The following is a 16,640-nucleotide window of genomic DNA, read 5'->3' as shown; positions in this document are numbered from 1 at the left end:
AGCAGCGTACGTGGAGACTCGACGTTCAGCGCTCGCGCTCACGTGACAGCAGAAAGCTATGGCGCTTTTCGCGTCTTCCATTTCTGGGGGAATGTCGCTCCTGTGAATACACGGTTCTTCTTCTAATAATAATAGAGATTCTTAGTGCATTGTAGGCGATCGCCTGTATGTACGTAAGGGATACGGTATATATAAGCGTTTATACGCGCAGCTGTCTCTGTTATCTGCGCGCGCGCAGGGTTTACGTACGCAAAGGCGATACCGTGAGACGCACTAAAACTCTCTAATATCGTACTCGATATCCCGTAGATGCTTAACGCATGAAACGTATGGCTTGCGCGATCCGATCTATGCCGATGTTGCAATGGATGATGTAGTCAAACATAGACGGACAAGAATACACTACAAGCCTCACAATCCCCAGTTATATGCTTCAATTGAATGATGGCAGCTGAAGAAAAGGCACCAGCAGTCAGATTCGAACCCACACACTTTGATTGCCGGACACAATCCAGACATACTCCCAGTTAAGGCCGACCCACATGGCTCGTGTTCCCCTCCGTAAAAACAGAGCGCGTGATACGCGGGGCCTGAATACGCTGGGCGAACCACGCGGTGGAGTAAATATGAGGCATTACACCCTTAAAAATGAACTTTACCGCATAGCACGCTCCTAGCCAAGCATCATCTCAAATGATATCGTTATCTGCCCTGATTTGTTGAAAATGGGAGGCGTACGCCCTTTTTGTGACAATACTATGAACAGCATAAGGATTGTGTGCGTGAAATTGTGCCCTGTGAGTGTTGCGCGCTGGAATACACAGAATGTGGGTTGGCCTTTACACCATGCTAGCTACCCTCTCTTCAACGTATCAAGGCACGCTAGGACGCACACACACACTCACCCTCAACACACCAACAACAGAGAGAAATCGTTGGGGGTAAGTGCGTGTTCCCATGTTTCTTAGCGTAGCTTGATACGATGAAGAGAGGGTAGCTAGTTTGGTGTAATCGATATAGCATCTCTGGCTGGCAATCAGAAGGTGTGGGTTCGAATCCCTCTGCTGGTGCCTTTTCTTCAGCTGCCACAGCTCAATTGATTTATGCTATGCGAACAGCTCTCTCTCTGACTGCGCGCTCTCTGACTGACTCTCGCTCTCTGCCTCGTGTGGGTGAGGGGGCTCTGTCCACAGAGACGGTGATGTCTTGAAACCTTTCCCGTGATAGCTGCCGCTGAAAAAAAAAAAAAAAAGAGGAAAGAAACAGAAAAGAAAACAACGAAATAGCAACGCGTTGCGTGACGCTGAGACAGGGGAAACCTATTGCGTACAACATAAGAGTCACACAACATCAGCCGTTATCGCCGTTGAGCAACTACTGAACAACCGCTGAGGTTCCTGTCAAAACGCACGAGTTACGTACAGCTTGGTACCGGGGTTCCGTGGCTGTAAAAACGTCTGAATCCGTTCCCAACAGCTGAATGCCAGCAAAGAACAAAGCAGGCGAATGTCCTAATCACAAAAATAATAATTGATTTCATGCTGCTAAAAAGCCGAGTTTGGGCACAAAAAAGGACGGACGACACGGATAGAACGACACTTCTGTGCGTTCGCCTCGTTTTTGTGCCCAAACTGAGGCTTTTGTGCGGTGTGGAGCTCCTCCATCAGCTCGTCTGCATTATGCAATTTTACTGGTTCTCCTGTAACGAAAGCCGCATTGCTTGTTTCGCGTTGTCTTTCTGTGTTGCTCTTTTTATCTTAGTTTGATGTTATTTCCCCGTTTCAGGCCCTTGCCCCGCACGTAATACAAGGGTTGTTCAAGGTTGAAAGGTTGACGAAAACTTTAATTCCTTTAAATACACTAGAAAATTCGGGAAGCACCAAATTACGTTAGCTCTTGAAAGTATTCACCGCGCGCATCTATAGACACCGCTGTCATCGCTGTAGCAACTCTTTAACGTCTTTGGTGTGGAAAGAAATGGGCTGTTATCGTAGCCACTGATAGCCACAGATCTGTAGACACTGATCTGTGCCACTTTGTGGAACGTGGATCGTTGTGGATTCTGGAGAATCGACAACAACGGAGCTTGGCGCGCGAGCGTGAGGCCCTTCACTGATTAGTCAGCCGCATGGATGCGTGTCTCCGACACCGCAAGGCAATCTCTTGTGTACCGATTGCGGCTCGGCTCGCTGTACGTCGTTGCCATGACAGTCCTGCCGCATCCGCATCCGTAACGCACACAAATGCAACAGTGTGAACTAGCCAAAAGCAGTCATCAATTAAACTCTGTGAGCCCTATGACAAGAAAGGCAACAAGAAGGTATCCCTTATGTCATTTTGTGTTCCAGGCCTTACCATGGACGACATTGTGGCTCAAGTGCTGGTTCTGCTGCTCGGCGGTAATGACACAATAGCTTCAGCCCTCCACTACCTCACGTACAGCCTCGTTTCGCAAACGGAATACCAAGACAAAGTTATTGAAGAGATCGATCGTGTCATCGGAAAAGTACGGACGTCGCGTGTATCTTCTGTCTTAAGCTTTGGCATATTGTTGCTGAATTCACTTGAACGGCAGACCAGAAAAACATACTGAACGGGGAAGTGTGTACTCTTTTGGGGTTGTGTGACAGGTCGCCTTAAAGTGCCTCGATGGAACAAATTTCGTGTCACCAGAATCCAACCTAATTTTGTGTCATTGCAATCTATGTATTTCTCCATGTGACGTGGATTTAAAAACAAATATATAGAATAGAGGAGCATGACGTCATAGTGTGCGCAATCTGCCACCCGTCTGGCAACATTGCTCCTCCAAGTTTAGTTCTTGCCGACAGCAGCTGGCAGTTCTATGGTTCTATGGAATATTCCTGGAAACGCTTAGCGTTCGCTGACGGCATTTATATCTTGCGTAGTCGAACTTTGCAGGATGTTAATTTAGAACGCGAAATGAAAGAACTAGCATTTTTTTAGTTCCGTAGTGGAACTTTAGTTTCTGGTGAATTGACGTAGAAGACGATTTGTCGCAGCGATGTAAGCTTACAACCCTAGTTTTACAGTAAAACACGTAAGAGACGCGTAGAACATGCTTCCTCAAATACAGAAAGTACCACTGCTCTGACATCACGGCAGTCCTCTACCACCAGTGAGGCTACCAATTCCCCCAGACAGCTGCAATGGGAGAGGACACGTGTTTCGGAGGATCAATAAGAATGACCGATGCTCTCGCTGCTCTGATGTCACTTAGCAGAAGTGCTTTAGATATATGTTATTGCGTGTCTGCATGAGGTAGTTAACAATCTGGAACAAACCATCGCAAATCCTTGGATTTGCGCATACCCCCACAGCTGATACTACTTACTACTCTTGTTATTAAAGAGACCATGAAAGGATACTTGGTGGATACTCAGTTTCAATTTGTTCCCCTGTACTAAAGCATTCACCCTGTGCAATGTGAAGTTTAAAATCGTCCAAATAGCGAAAATAATCTATATTATCCACAGCCGTGAACGGCGGTTGCTATGGCCAGCATGCGAGGCGAACTGGCCGTGACATCAAACACAGAGTATGTTGCCGATTCGCGGACGGGCTTTTGCGAGCAAATTGCAAAATTTGCAAGCAAGCTTGCAAACTTCACCATGAAATATGTTTTAATTTGACCGAGGGATACGATTGTATCTAATCGTTGACAGGAAATCCTGCCAGAAGTGTAATGTAGCCGTTCACTGTTAGCGTGGTTTTCGAAGCACGTTTTCCTCACTGAACTTCTCCTACGTCAGAAAACGTCTCTGTCGGTGGATTTTATGAGCTGCTGCGTACGGAACGATTCCTAGACGCTGTGTGTGCCGCATAATCTCTTCCTCGTTCGCTGACAATTTTCGTTTCGCCATATTTCTACTGATTTGGATCGCAGGTATACGACAACATTGTCGTCCAAACCGAAACCATGCACCCACATGGTCCAGGAGGATGTGTCCTCCCGGTTGCCCACAGTTGGCTGAGAGGACTGGATAGCGATGACGAAAGCCCGCTTCGAAGGGATGTATCCGGTGATCACGCCCCGCTATTTTTCCGTGGTAACTGCGCCTCAGTGCACGGATTACGGTTAAAATTCGATGTGTGTATGATAGTGAGGCATCATAAGAACCGTTTCCGGCAGAGAACTCAGAATTCGCGGAAATCATTTCATGGTCCCTTTAAACATATCTACTAACCAAGCTCTATCGGAGCGGCGGAGGGCACATGGTATGCGGAAGTGTTCACGGATCCGCTTCTTGTTCTTTCTTTCTTTTTTTAATCTGCGCAGGAGGAGTTGACCTACGAGAAGTTGCAGTCTTTGGAGTACCTCGAGGCCGCAATCAACGAAACGTTGCGGATGTACACACCGGACTCCTTGTAAGGAACACTTGCGCTTGAATGTTGCTGATCGCGCACCAGAAAGTGCCAGATGCGAAAGTTCAGGCATATCTATATTTGCAAGTCTCAGATAATAATGAGCAGGTGTAGTATTAGTAAGGAAATATTTATTTATTTATTCTATTTACTCCACAATACCCCCAAAAGGTCTGACGAGATTACGTGGGGAAGTGGAAGAAAAACATACAAAGCATGCCATAAACAAGCGATCGCGAGTAATGCCGTTCTTACGCGACCCCATCTGGAGGGATCCTGTTCTACCGGTAACACGATAAGACCGCACGACAGGAGCGCTCGCTCCTGACCTTATTTTATTTTCCGTGCTAGTTAGTCTTCTTCTCTGCCTAAGACTCTTTCTCTACTGAACACTTTTAAATAACAATATCGTAAGATACGCTTATCAGCCACAACGGTCTCGAGGTACCAGGCTTCACATTCGCTCCGACAGGGACGGCAAAGCTCGGTCCCTTTCCCATCCATTGTCTGTCTACGTTTTATATGTATACACAATATATTCCTTTTTTTTTTTTCATTGCTGTTTTGAGCCTTGTTTTGTGCTGTTCGTTTTCTGTTTTACCAAGCTCAGCGACATGTTGCCAATTCAGCGACGTCACGTTTTTCTTTCAAGTCTGTCACGGTATTGCACAAAGAAGACGACACTGCAAGGAATAGAACTCAATCCTGGAAACATCATTTACATTCCTGTTCAGGCAATGCACATGGATTCTGAATTCTACGAGGAACCGGAGACGTTCAAGCCTGAAAGGTATGCACCAAATATGAACCACCTACAATGCAACAAGTGAACAGGTCATGCGGTACAAGGGGTATCCATAAATCAACATTACAGTAGTTATCGTACGTCCTGAAATTTCGGCGTACCTTAGGTACCCGCTTATGGTTTTGGAAAAAATATGTCCTCTCTTTGTTTGAGTTTTAGAGGTTAAAATTCAGTGGTATAGCATTATTACCTTGTAGTGTAGACTTTCCTTGATTTCCTGCAAGACATCTGCCTCCTTTATGTCCTATACGTTCTCCACATTCTGTGCCTCTCGTGTCTTCCTTAGTTTACGGGGACCCTTACGGATCACCGAAGAAGCTAAATCACCTTTACTACTCTCTCAAAGCACCTGTGCCTCTCTCATCCATAGACACCTCATTGTCGTGTTATATCTCGTACGGTCCCGACGGTATTGAGGAAGTGGGCCACACAACTCACGTGGCATTTTCCTATACATCATCCCCTATCATTGTCTTTGTTGTTGATATTGTAGTGTGGCTAACTATGACATTCTTAAACGATCCTCTACTCGATTCTCCACTCCAGCTGTTCCCCTGAGACTGGTTTTGTGCTGTAAAAACTGGTTTACTCCGGCTTGACGGAATACGTTAAAACAATAAAGCGTACACGTTTCACCACCTATATACAGGCGGCATCCTCAGTACACAGTGAACCGAAGGCGAAAATCAACCTACTTTGCTACCAAGGCGTTGTGTGTGTGCTTTATAAATTCCCGTCGACTTGACACGGGCCGAAAGCGGAGGAAATCCTTCAGGCTTTTCGGAAACGCTGGCAGTCCCATGAGTGTTCCCCGGGTCGACATTCGACGAACCAATTTTCCGGCAGCACAAAGCACGCTGTTTTAAATAAAAGGACAGCAGTAACAGTATATGTGCCTGGAGACGAGGTCGCCCTGAACGAATCGCCCAGAAGCTTCGTTGAAAGTCAGTAATTCCTGAAGCCAGGAGAAGTGCTTCTTCCCTCTACTCACAGGCGTCGAGTCGGCTTGTCGAGTAGAAGACAGTATTAAAATGCGGCCGTAAGACGCGTTTAATTTATCGAATCGTGTATTACTACAAGCAATACTGCTAGAACATTACTGACCCCGGCGCCGCCCGAATGCGCTTCCATGAGGTCCCGCTGGAGAAGTTCTCTTGATTTCTGGTTTCGTTGAGGTTCGCAGATTCCCGCGTATTGGATGCGCGTCTAGCGGAACGTCGCGATGATCCTTCCGTGTAACGTCATCTGTTTCTATCCCTTTTTGACCACAAGTTTGGTTTGATGTGAAGAATAAAATGCAGAATTTGGCGCTCATGAAGAGAGTCGGCTACTCCCATTGGAATGCCTGTATCTCACGAATTCACATGTCCGCACTTTTTCCGGAAATCCATTCAACGTCACGTCATGGTGGGTCGTAGTCACCAGCTCATCACACCACATCAACATCATACACCTATCATTCGACCTGAAGCTCAACATCACGTCACCAGCTCCCGTGGCATAGTGACGACTTTGGAACCACTTTAGTGACCACTTTCCACGCCGAGTCTGGCAGGTGATGCGGGTTCAATACGACAGGATCCCAGGATGCATACTAACCCCCGTGTCCCCTAGTCCTGCTGTTCTCTCTCCATCTGTCCACGTCTGTACCCCGCTCATAGCTACAGTTGCTTCGCGGCGTTAACACGAAATGAAACGAAAATATCACGTCGCACCCTTGGGCATCATTCCGCATCAAATTCAGCATCACATGATACCGCAGAAGCCCTTCAATGGCGTGATGGTGATGACGCCCATGATGGTCATCATGAGTGAATTTGTCGACCTATGCACAAATTAGACTCGACCCCGTTGCCCAGTGAGATGATCAAGCTTCAGTGGGACGCTCAAATTAAACTACAGAACGAGATGATGGTCGTGATGATGATGACAGTAGAGAAAGAAAAAGCCTTTCTGTGGAACTTGGCCGTCGAAAATAACATTGTGCATGCGTGCATTTATGTGCGCAGGCGCAGGAATGGGGTAGAGTATCGCCCCTGGCGATGAAACTCCCCAGCTGTCGTCCCGTAATAAAGTTGTTGTTTGTCGCAGGCGCAAGCACTTAGACGACTGCAAGCGCCGTTTGTTAATGTAACGACATTGTTTTTTTTTTTTTTTTTACGGAAAACAGTTGTTTTGAGTCAACATTTCGAAGTTCGGGACCGCAGAACAGCAAGTTTGTGTGCATTTATAGGAGCTTTAGCGTAAAGTCAATTTCTAAGTGAAGCGAGCAGGCAGACATACACGGATATCCGCGTTTGGTACAAAAACCGGAGTTTGAACCTCTTCGAATAAAATAGGGAAAGAAAAACTTTAAGTTTGCACAGGCTTTAGAGGTTCGACAAGTGAGTATCAAAGACTTCGAAACGCATCTTCCGGAGCAGATCTTTCGGAACTGCATGAATGCCAAAGGTTATATAGTCGAGCCCTGTTTATCCGGACGAGGCCGTTCTCGGCGAAAACGTCCGGATAGGGGGCATCCGGATAAATGAAACGACGGCATAGAAATGCCACAAATGATCATGTAAACCATGCACCAACCCCCGCATGCATGCAGTAAAGCTCCTTAAGATCTCTTTTCAATAGACGTAGACGTGGAATCAGGGGCGGGTCGAAACCCTCGGGTTGGGGGAGGGGGCGGTTTCTTTGTCGGTGCGCGTAGTGAGGGAGGGTGCAGGGGGAATTCCAACTGACGTTTTTTGGAGTGGAATGGCTTACCCGGCCTTGTGCCGAAGATCTTCGCTTTATTTATCAGCGTCATATCGTTGGCGGTGCTCCACGAGAACGAATATCTCCAAACGACGTCAGAAGGGCTTCTTCCAGTCTGCCTTCCCGTCCGGCACGCTCTGGCACGGCGTTCACGTTTTCTTTTTCTGTTCTAAGCCACTTGTCCGCTGCCTTGTTAGCGAAAGTGAAGCGAAGGTGTCTACGCCGTTTCTGTGCACGAGACGGTCGGCCGGCAGCCGACATCCTAGAACTAGAGTCACTGACGCTCTCTGGGTGGAAACTGACCTCCCTGAAATATTGCTTAATGACTGGACTGGTCAATGTGCCGCAGCTGTGCACAATGGGGAAGTGGAGCTTCCAGCACGGTCCCGGCCGCTTGGAAAGAATGTAGGTCGCTGACATCTGACAGGGATAACTCCCACGCAAGAAAAGGGATGAGGAAGCGGGGTCAACGTGTCCTGTGACTGAGGTCGGTCTGGGTAACTAAACTGAAGCATAAATATAGGCATTTCCGATTTCTATTCCCTGGAATTCTCGCCCGAGTACGGAAACTGAAGCCCGGATTACGAGAACAAAATACATGGGGCGAAATCCGTTCCCGGGTTGTTGTCCGGATAACCCGGGATCCGGATAAATGACGTCCGCATAAACGCGGCTCGACTCAGAAGCTCAGCTTTTGCGGAATTCCCAGATACAAATTGAAGCGTTTATGCGCTCAACCCTTCGAAGCGGTACTCGACCGCTTGGACGGTTTCTCAGCTTTGTACCTCCGTAGCCCAACGCAAGTCGGTACGTTAAAAGGGAAAATGAAAACAGAATATTTCAAAAACGGCAAATTACAAAAAGCAATAAACATCATGAACATCGGTCACATTCTGTGCATCAGTGTGGAGTGTTGTCTATAATCACCAATTACTATAACACACTGTAATCCACATACACATAGTAAAGCGACTTCACATTTCAACATTCAGATTGCCGACACTGTGTCTACCTACAACATTACTTTCTCCGTTTCCTTTCAGTTTTTGTACCAAATCGAACCAATCACTATTCACGTGCCTTGATACTAACGGGACCTGGAATTCAATCACATTGTTTCCGTTATGACTGCGTAGTTTATTTACTATCGTACGGTTGACCCTTGTGCAGGTTGACCCTTGTGCGGGGTGTGACCCTTGTGTTGTTGACTTTTGTGCAGGTTTCTTCCAGAGAATAAAGACTATATTCGTCCCTTCACATTCTTACCCTTCGGTGCTGGTCCACGGAACTGCATCGGAATTCGTCAAGCAATGATGCAGTTGAAGATCTTCATTGTCTGCATCTACCAGAAAGTCAAGTTCGAGCGATGCAGGGAAACCCCAGTGAGTGATTTTTTTTTATTCGATACATCTAGCCTCCTTCATTCTCTACAAGTGTTCGAGAGAAGGGTAGCTGGTAGAATTTAGGTCTGGTGGATGTCATCCATTCATGCTGGGTACAAAGTGTCGGACAAAGAAGTGAAGCGTGTCAGTGTTTAACAGGACATACGTATAAAAATCGTGTCATTGCAAAATGTCTCGTGCAGTGCAGTGGTAAAAAGCAAAGCTGTACGTCTCTGATGAAAGTCACGGAGGAGGTGTCGGCCAATAAAACGTCTTTTCTCTGCCAACTTGTTTGATTGTGGCGTTACAGAAGAGGCTAGCCTGACTTTACTAGATACCGCGAGAGGCACAGACAGCCGCCGATACTTCGCACAGAAAACTGTCATTCTATAGTGTTCGAAATATACTGGTCGCTCTCGACATAAATTTTTATTCAGTGCCACCGAGGGCTGTATTTTTGTTTGGTGGGATTCAACAGTATCCGATACTTACGGGTTGCCCATCTCCTTATTTCTGGGCTCTTGTTGCAAAACTTCGCGTTCAGTCACATCATATATGAACAGAAGCGTTCGTGAGCGCAATTATGTCGCATCGATTATAATTATTTCATCGTCTACTGTAAAGGTACTGCGATACTAATCAGGTCATACTGCACCTGTCAGTTTGATGGCATAGAGTGTGGCTGCGCTAATTTCTTTCGCGTTTCAGAGCTCGAAAAAGTCGTGTCAGAAACCTGACACCCCAGAGTCACTAATTGTTTAAGGTTATCAGAGCAGCCGCAAATGTCCTATGTCTGCGAATAGTGTGATGTCCTGCGGATTGCTTTCGCGTCGTGTGCTGAAATTTTAGCCCGCGTTAAAGGACCCTGGGTTTGCTAGAATTAGTCTACCCACCTACCGCTCTGGTTTCTCTCACGATCATAGTTGTCTCGCACAGTAATGCCACTACTTGACGTTACACAAATAATCGACCTTAGCAGTGGTCGCTAGGCTAGCCACGCTTCGGGTTTTAATCAACTTTCGGACGGAAACGAAATTTAGTGCCTCTGGTTATGTCATTCGAAAAATGTCGTGCACCTTGAGAACTCAACCCTTTATCCACTCATTCGTCACCTTTTATCGCGTACGTGGCACTCCAAGTGGCAGTTCCGCTATGTTCGGCATCTGTGCTAAAGTTGGATTACTGGAGCTACTTCCATATCATATAGCAAGGAAACCCAAGGTAAATGTACTCAGGCGTATTGCTGGTGCATCCTGGGGCCTGTCATGCTCTGACCTCTATCGTGTCCATCAGGCCCTGGAGTTGGGGACATTGCGGTACAGCTTACCAATTCTGCATGGTCTCAGTCGAACCCAAGAACAGGAACTGCTCAACATCCAGGCCCGTAGTCTCCGTGTCTGTTTGGGAGTCTGCAGGACAACGGAGACGTATTCTGTCTTGGCAGAGGCGCGAGAGAAGCCAGTTCACGTACTGCGGGATGGTGATACCCTTCGCGCTTATACACGCTACATTACACGGCACCTGCTTCACTCACTTTGTGGCATTGATGAGAACTGCCCAGCGTCTGCTTTCGGCAGTGCCATTGCCCGCCTGAAAGGGAGCATTCCATCTCCCGCGTCTACACCATCCTATGCACCGGCGATGTGGACTCTTAAAAGACCCTGTATTCACTCTAACATCCCTTGCCTCCAACGCAAGAAAGACGTCCCCACAGTCGTGGCGCACCAGCTCACACTGGAGCACCTCGCCTCAACACACCGACTAATGATGAATGATGAAAGTCACTGAAAAGGTTAGCCAGCTGTAGGACTCGAACCCACATCTTCTGGATTACCTTCTATGTTGTTCCAGCCTCAGAACATCAGTTTTTTCATGTACACCGACTAAGTCGCCATATATACACCGATGGCTCAGTAACCCAAGGTAGTTCGAGCGCGGCTCTCTACGTTCCGGATGAAGACCTGGGGCACGGTTTCAAACTCTCCTATACAGTGTCCTCGACAGAAGCCGAACTGTTTGGTATCCTGGCAGCACTGGAGCATATTACTGAATCCGGGCACGGAACGTGGGTCATTCTTACCGACAGCAAGGCATCATTAGATATGTTGTCGTCAACTCGCCTCAGCATAATAAGCGATTTGCATACGATGACGCTTCTAAAATTCAATGAACTCTTCGCCACTGGTTGCAACATCACGTTTCAATGGGTCCCTGGCCACGTAGACGTGTATGGAAATACCCAAGCAGAGGCAGTAGCGAGACGCGCTGGGTCTGATGACAATTCGGCCCTGGCACCTCTGCCGCTTACAGCCTCCACATGCCGCCTACACATACCCTGTATTCACACGAGTCAGTTTTCTGCCGGCTGACGCTCAGGCGGCAGAGAACGTCACCGCTCTCTGGTGCCACGTGACCGGCGCTCTTCGCCACGTCACCACTTTCTGATCTCCGGAGCGGCAGTCGGAGGCAGCCGGATATCTTGTCCTCCCGGCACAGATTCTGACGACCGACGGCGTCTGCAGCCGGCAGAAGGAGAAGGTGACGCAACGGATACTTACCGCGCTTGCTTTTTATTTCATCAGGATTGCTCTGCACGTGTCCCATACAACGGCATTCACTGTACTATGGCCAATTCTGAACTGGAACGCAAACGATGCTTGGTGTTACCGGCGCAGGAGCTTAGGAACAATTATGCAATCCATAGATATTTGTCTACAATGTAGTGTTGCATAGGAAGCTTTTTCTCTACGGGAGGCGATGCAGACACTGAATACAAAGTATGAATTTTATAAACGCGGATATTTCTTTTGCTGTACAGTCGTTGACTGCACATAATCGTTCGCTTGCACCTTCCCAATACATGTATAAAAACATAATAATTCGAAGCTACTCGTCCTACCGAATGGAAAATAAAATTTGATTTATTTAATTAATTATTTACTACGCGTAGCTCGACATCACAGCTTCATCGCCAGTCCATCACTTGTCGGCACGCTGTCGCGCCTATATTGGTGCTCAGCATCGAGATACGCTTCATGAGTGGAAAATAAAACCGAATGTGACAACGTCCGTTCTCAAAATACTCCGACAGGCGTTTGGGTTGTCCACACGGAGATTTGGGTTCATGCTGTTTTACATTCCATAGCGCTTCTTCGGAATCTATTCTTTGGCCCATATCTTGTCCCGTTTCTCACGTGAATGCACCCTGAATCATCCACAAGGAGTCCAAGTGCAATAAGCTTTTTTTTTCATTGATCCATCCTTCTTCCGCTAGACACAGACAAAATGCACGCGCGAATACAGAAGGGATCGGAAAACTGACAGCCGCCGGGAAAATGACTCGTGTGAATGCTAGAGAACGAGCGGGCATCTTTCCCTTCCCGAGAAACATGCCGCCTAATCAGGCAGGCAGACCTCTCGGGTTTCTCCCAACGACACTCCTCCTCCTCCTCCTCCTCCTCCTCGTCTTCAGACTCGTAGTGACCTTGTTTATCTCGGATATCCTCTCACTCCTTCCCGACTTGCTGCCGGCAGAAAACTGACTCGTGTGAATACAGGGATATGCCGTCGGTGTGCCACATGTGCTCAGCAGTTCCGTGCCGAAACTACGACTTACAACTCATTACTCAACTCGACCCATTGATGGAGTTCGTCATCACTTGTAATCGCAGCCGTAAGGAATAATCCCTTCTCCACCGCCTACGACTCAGTGTTGACCGTACACCTTCACTTCTCTTCAAGATGGGTCGGCAAAATTCACCAAACTGTAATGTCTGTGGAGTGGAAGCTGACATCCCACACCAACTCCTGTATTTTAGCAGCACCTTCAACATAAGGACACCCTCCGCTGCCGTGTGCTCCAAATTGGCTGTAACGACTTTTCGTTGGCCGCTCTTCTTGGCCCTGTCTTGCACCCCAACCAGTTTGCTGTCACTCCCGCTCTCCTCGGTTTTCTCCGGGTCTCAGGACTCGTGAACTGCATGTAACGTTGTGCTAGTGTTTATTCTCTTCTTTCTTTCTTTCCTTTTCCTTTCGTTTTGTTTATTTTTGTTTCTCTTTCCTTTTCCTTTCTTTTCGTTTGTTGTTTTCTTTCCCTTTCCTTTCTTTTTGTTGCTTTTTGTTTTTCTTTCCTTCCTTTTTTCTTATTCACCCGTCTTTCTTTTTTCTTTCCTTCCTTTGTTTCGATTCCGCCTTCTTTCTTTTTCTTTTTTGATTCCCCTTTCTGTTTTTTTTTTCTTTCTCCTTCGTTTTCTTTTTCGTTTTCCCCTTCCCTCTTTTTCCTTTTTTTCGGAATAGCAAGCCGGCTCTTTGCCTAGTTAACCTTTAATTTCTTTTTTATCTTAATAAACATATCCCCCCCCCCCCAAGGAGCAGATATTTTTCTATGGGGAGCCGGCCGGCGCGGAGAAGTGTGGGATACTCCTCTGTACTACGTGATCGCATGCGTGAGCCACACTCTATGGTAGCCACCGCAGGAATAAGGCATCAGAATGAATCTGTGCAATCCACACACCAATAGTGTAGGTCAATCGTATATAATGTTATATAAAATTATTAAGTAACTTCGGTGCAAGTATATATGACCTAATGCGCACGCTATGTCGTAAGCGCTACCGCCGAAAGGAATCGATGATACGTGACCAGCAATTTACAGACATGCCTGCTGCGAAGAGTACACAAATGAACAAATAGTAGATTCAAAGGTGGCGTCGAGCGAGGTACGTATGTGTAGAAGTACTGGACAGAATAAGATACGGGTATCAGTGTGCGAATATGGCTGTATGCGCCTCTGCAGGTAAGGAAATAATCGTTCCTACAGTTTTTTGGGGTTATCGTTCCAGAGCGAAGTCGGGTGATTAGTTTCAGAGTGGGGTTTCCTGCATTCGAACGAAAGGCTGCCGACAGTGGTTGCTCAGTATTGAGATCTCCCACAGGGAATTCATGACAAAAATAAATCAATTTACAAGACCTTTCGATTAACGCAGGATCATCTGGACCTCAAACCTGGTTTTATCCTCCGTGAGCTTCGTAAACGGATCAAGCTTGCTGCCGTTCAACGACCATAGCATCTTCCTACAGCAACACCAACATCCGACGTCAGCAATGAAAGCTGTGTTTCGCGTTTTGCTGATTTTCAGTTTATTCGTCAAGATGTCGGGGGTGCCGTAACCAAGGCCAGTGTTTTGTACGTTATCTTTAGATAAAGCACTTTGGTGAAAGCGCTGTTGCTGTCGCTTCCGTTAGTTGTTTCCAATTTTGGAGCTTGTCACGTCAGGTTTTAACAGACAACAGCTCTAGGCAATAGCTTCAAAACCTGTATTCCAACTAGGTTGTCCTAGTACTCTTGGAGCAGTCGATCGTCCCCTTAAACGTCCAATCGAGACCCTATGTGAACAAGCGTTGTCATCTACGTGCTGGAAACCAGGAATGAATGGGGGGTACCCGGAAAGTTGCACACGTTGAAGTAGGATGCGACAACAGATTTTTACCATACGTCAGTTGTATATCGTAAGGGGCTTATGCGCGATGATGGAGGCTCATGTCATCACTCCTATATTCCCATACCGGTTTCATTGAAGACGATTTCCCGAACACGTCAGGAACGAGCCAGTACCGGGGCGCTTTCGGTCGAACCGAAACGCATGTGGTGGCCCGTAGACGACGACGATGTAGCCTTGCTGCCACGCGCTACCGAGCTGGCTCTTCTGTTCTACGAGCACCGTCCTAGCGTGTGGACACGTACAGCTCCCGTCAACCTTAATAATGACACTGGAAAAAAATATGGTCTGGTTCCCGAGTGCGATTACAGCAACCCTTGATTGGCAATGAGGAAATCTTAATTGAACAAAATTATTCTGTTAGCTTAACGCAAGGATTTTGGTCACTAAAGGTTCCCCCAGTGCCCCCAGGGTGGCTCTTATCGCGCTCAGAAAGGAGACCGCATTTTTTCCCAGTGTTATTATTAAGGTTGATGGAAGCTACATCTGACCGCTGGGGCATTCCATCACAGGCAGTCGGGACTCATATAGTAGAGGGACATCACCACCTCCACGCACACAAAACAGGGGTCGGTTTCACAAAAAGCTCGTACGACGGAATCTGACGGAATCTGTCCTAACTCGGTCGTGCGAGGAAGTTACGACGAAGTCTAGATTCACGAACGACGCGCATCGCAAAATTCTCGCAACTTACGTCGGAATCCTGCGAGGGCTCTCGAGCGGTCTTACAAGGAAAGATGGCGGCGTACTTAGCAGCGGTGATTTTGGAGACGGCAAACAAAGACTCCGTAATACGCCCCCACGAACTGCACTTTGCCACAAACCCTTCGGGGCCATACCCCTTAGCGCGAATGGCGCGCATTTTTGCATGATAACCTTCAACAAGTGCTTAAATTTTGCATTCCGTAAAATCGGGTCGCAGGGATTTTCCAAGCATCCCCTACACCCCCTAAGACACCCCAAAAAATCTTGTAACCTCCCCACCCAAACTATCTGTAAGAAAGGACAAAAAGCCAGAAAGGCTGCAAATATGTGTGCCACCCCCCCCCCCCCCGACAGAACACCCTTCCGGGACGAACATGCTGGGAATATCCCTGATGGGTTGTCGAACCCGTATCGCCTGTGATTGCATGACGTCCATAATGGCTACCGAAAGACCAAGAAATGCAACTGGGGACGAACGACTTCTTCTTCTAAAGGGATAGTGTCATACTGTTCATCATACTGCTCATACTGTCATACTGCTCATGAGTGTCATACGCTGCGTCATACCATCCGAAGGCGTAGTGCAAGGACGACGCCTTTCACATCCAACCTCCTCAACAGCTGCGGAACTCTATGCCATCCTGTTCTTCCTACAACGCATCGCTGATTTTACCCCGCGGGAATGGGCAGTCTTCACAGACTCCAAATCTCCACTTCAAGCTATTGCAATTTCCGGCATACGAGGCCCATCCGCACCCCTAGTCACAGATGTGTTAATGGCTTACCACACTGTCTACGCAGCAGGCCACAGGCTAGTACTCCAGTGGGTTTCAGCCCATTGTGGTATCGTGGGGAACGAGCAGGCCTCTCGTATCGGACACGGACCAGTATTGTTCTGCTGGGTGGAGACCGCCGTTCTATTCTGCGACGCCTCGTGACACCCCTGGCTTCCCGCCAATGGACAACCGACATTCTCCCCCATCTATGTTGAGCAGAGTTGATCCCGCTCGCTTTCCGCATGCCACGAAACACCTCTCGTCAAGATGCTGCATTAATCTACCGAATGCGCCTCGATGTGGCCTTTACAGCTCAGTGGCGTTACCGCTTGAGATAAGT

General features: G+C 47.5%; 1 protein-coding gene across 1 annotated transcript in view; it reads left to right on the top strand.

The window, feature by feature from the left end:
- LOC135385189 (cytochrome P450 3A6-like) overlaps positions 1 to 14,540 on the top strand; it is a 142,344-nt gene extending 127,804 nt beyond the window's left edge. Inside the window, exons 10-14 of the mRNA XM_064614385.1 lie at positions 2,349 to 2,506; positions 4,301 to 4,389; positions 5,039 to 5,176; positions 9,159 to 9,321; positions 14,307 to 14,540. Of these exons, the coding sequence (XP_064470455.1) occupies positions 2,349 to 2,506; positions 4,301 to 4,389; positions 5,039 to 5,176; positions 9,159 to 9,321; positions 14,307 to 14,387 (629 nt within the window). The 3' untranslated portion in view covers positions 14,388 to 14,540. The remainder of the gene's footprint in view (positions 1 to 2,348; positions 2,507 to 4,300; positions 4,390 to 5,038; positions 5,177 to 9,158; positions 9,322 to 14,306) is intronic.
- Positions 14,541 to 16,640: the final 2,100 nt, after the last annotated feature.

Source organism: Ornithodoros turicata, chromosome 2 (genome assembly GCF_037126465.1).
Source record: "Ornithodoros turicata isolate Travis chromosome 2, ASM3712646v1, whole genome shotgun sequence".
In the NCBI taxonomy this organism is placed as follows: Eukaryota; Metazoa; Arthropoda; class Arachnida; order Ixodida; family Argasidae; genus Ornithodoros; species Ornithodoros turicata.
The sequence above is the reverse complement of the archived record's forward strand: the minus strand, read 5'-3'. Positions and strand labels throughout refer to the sequence as shown.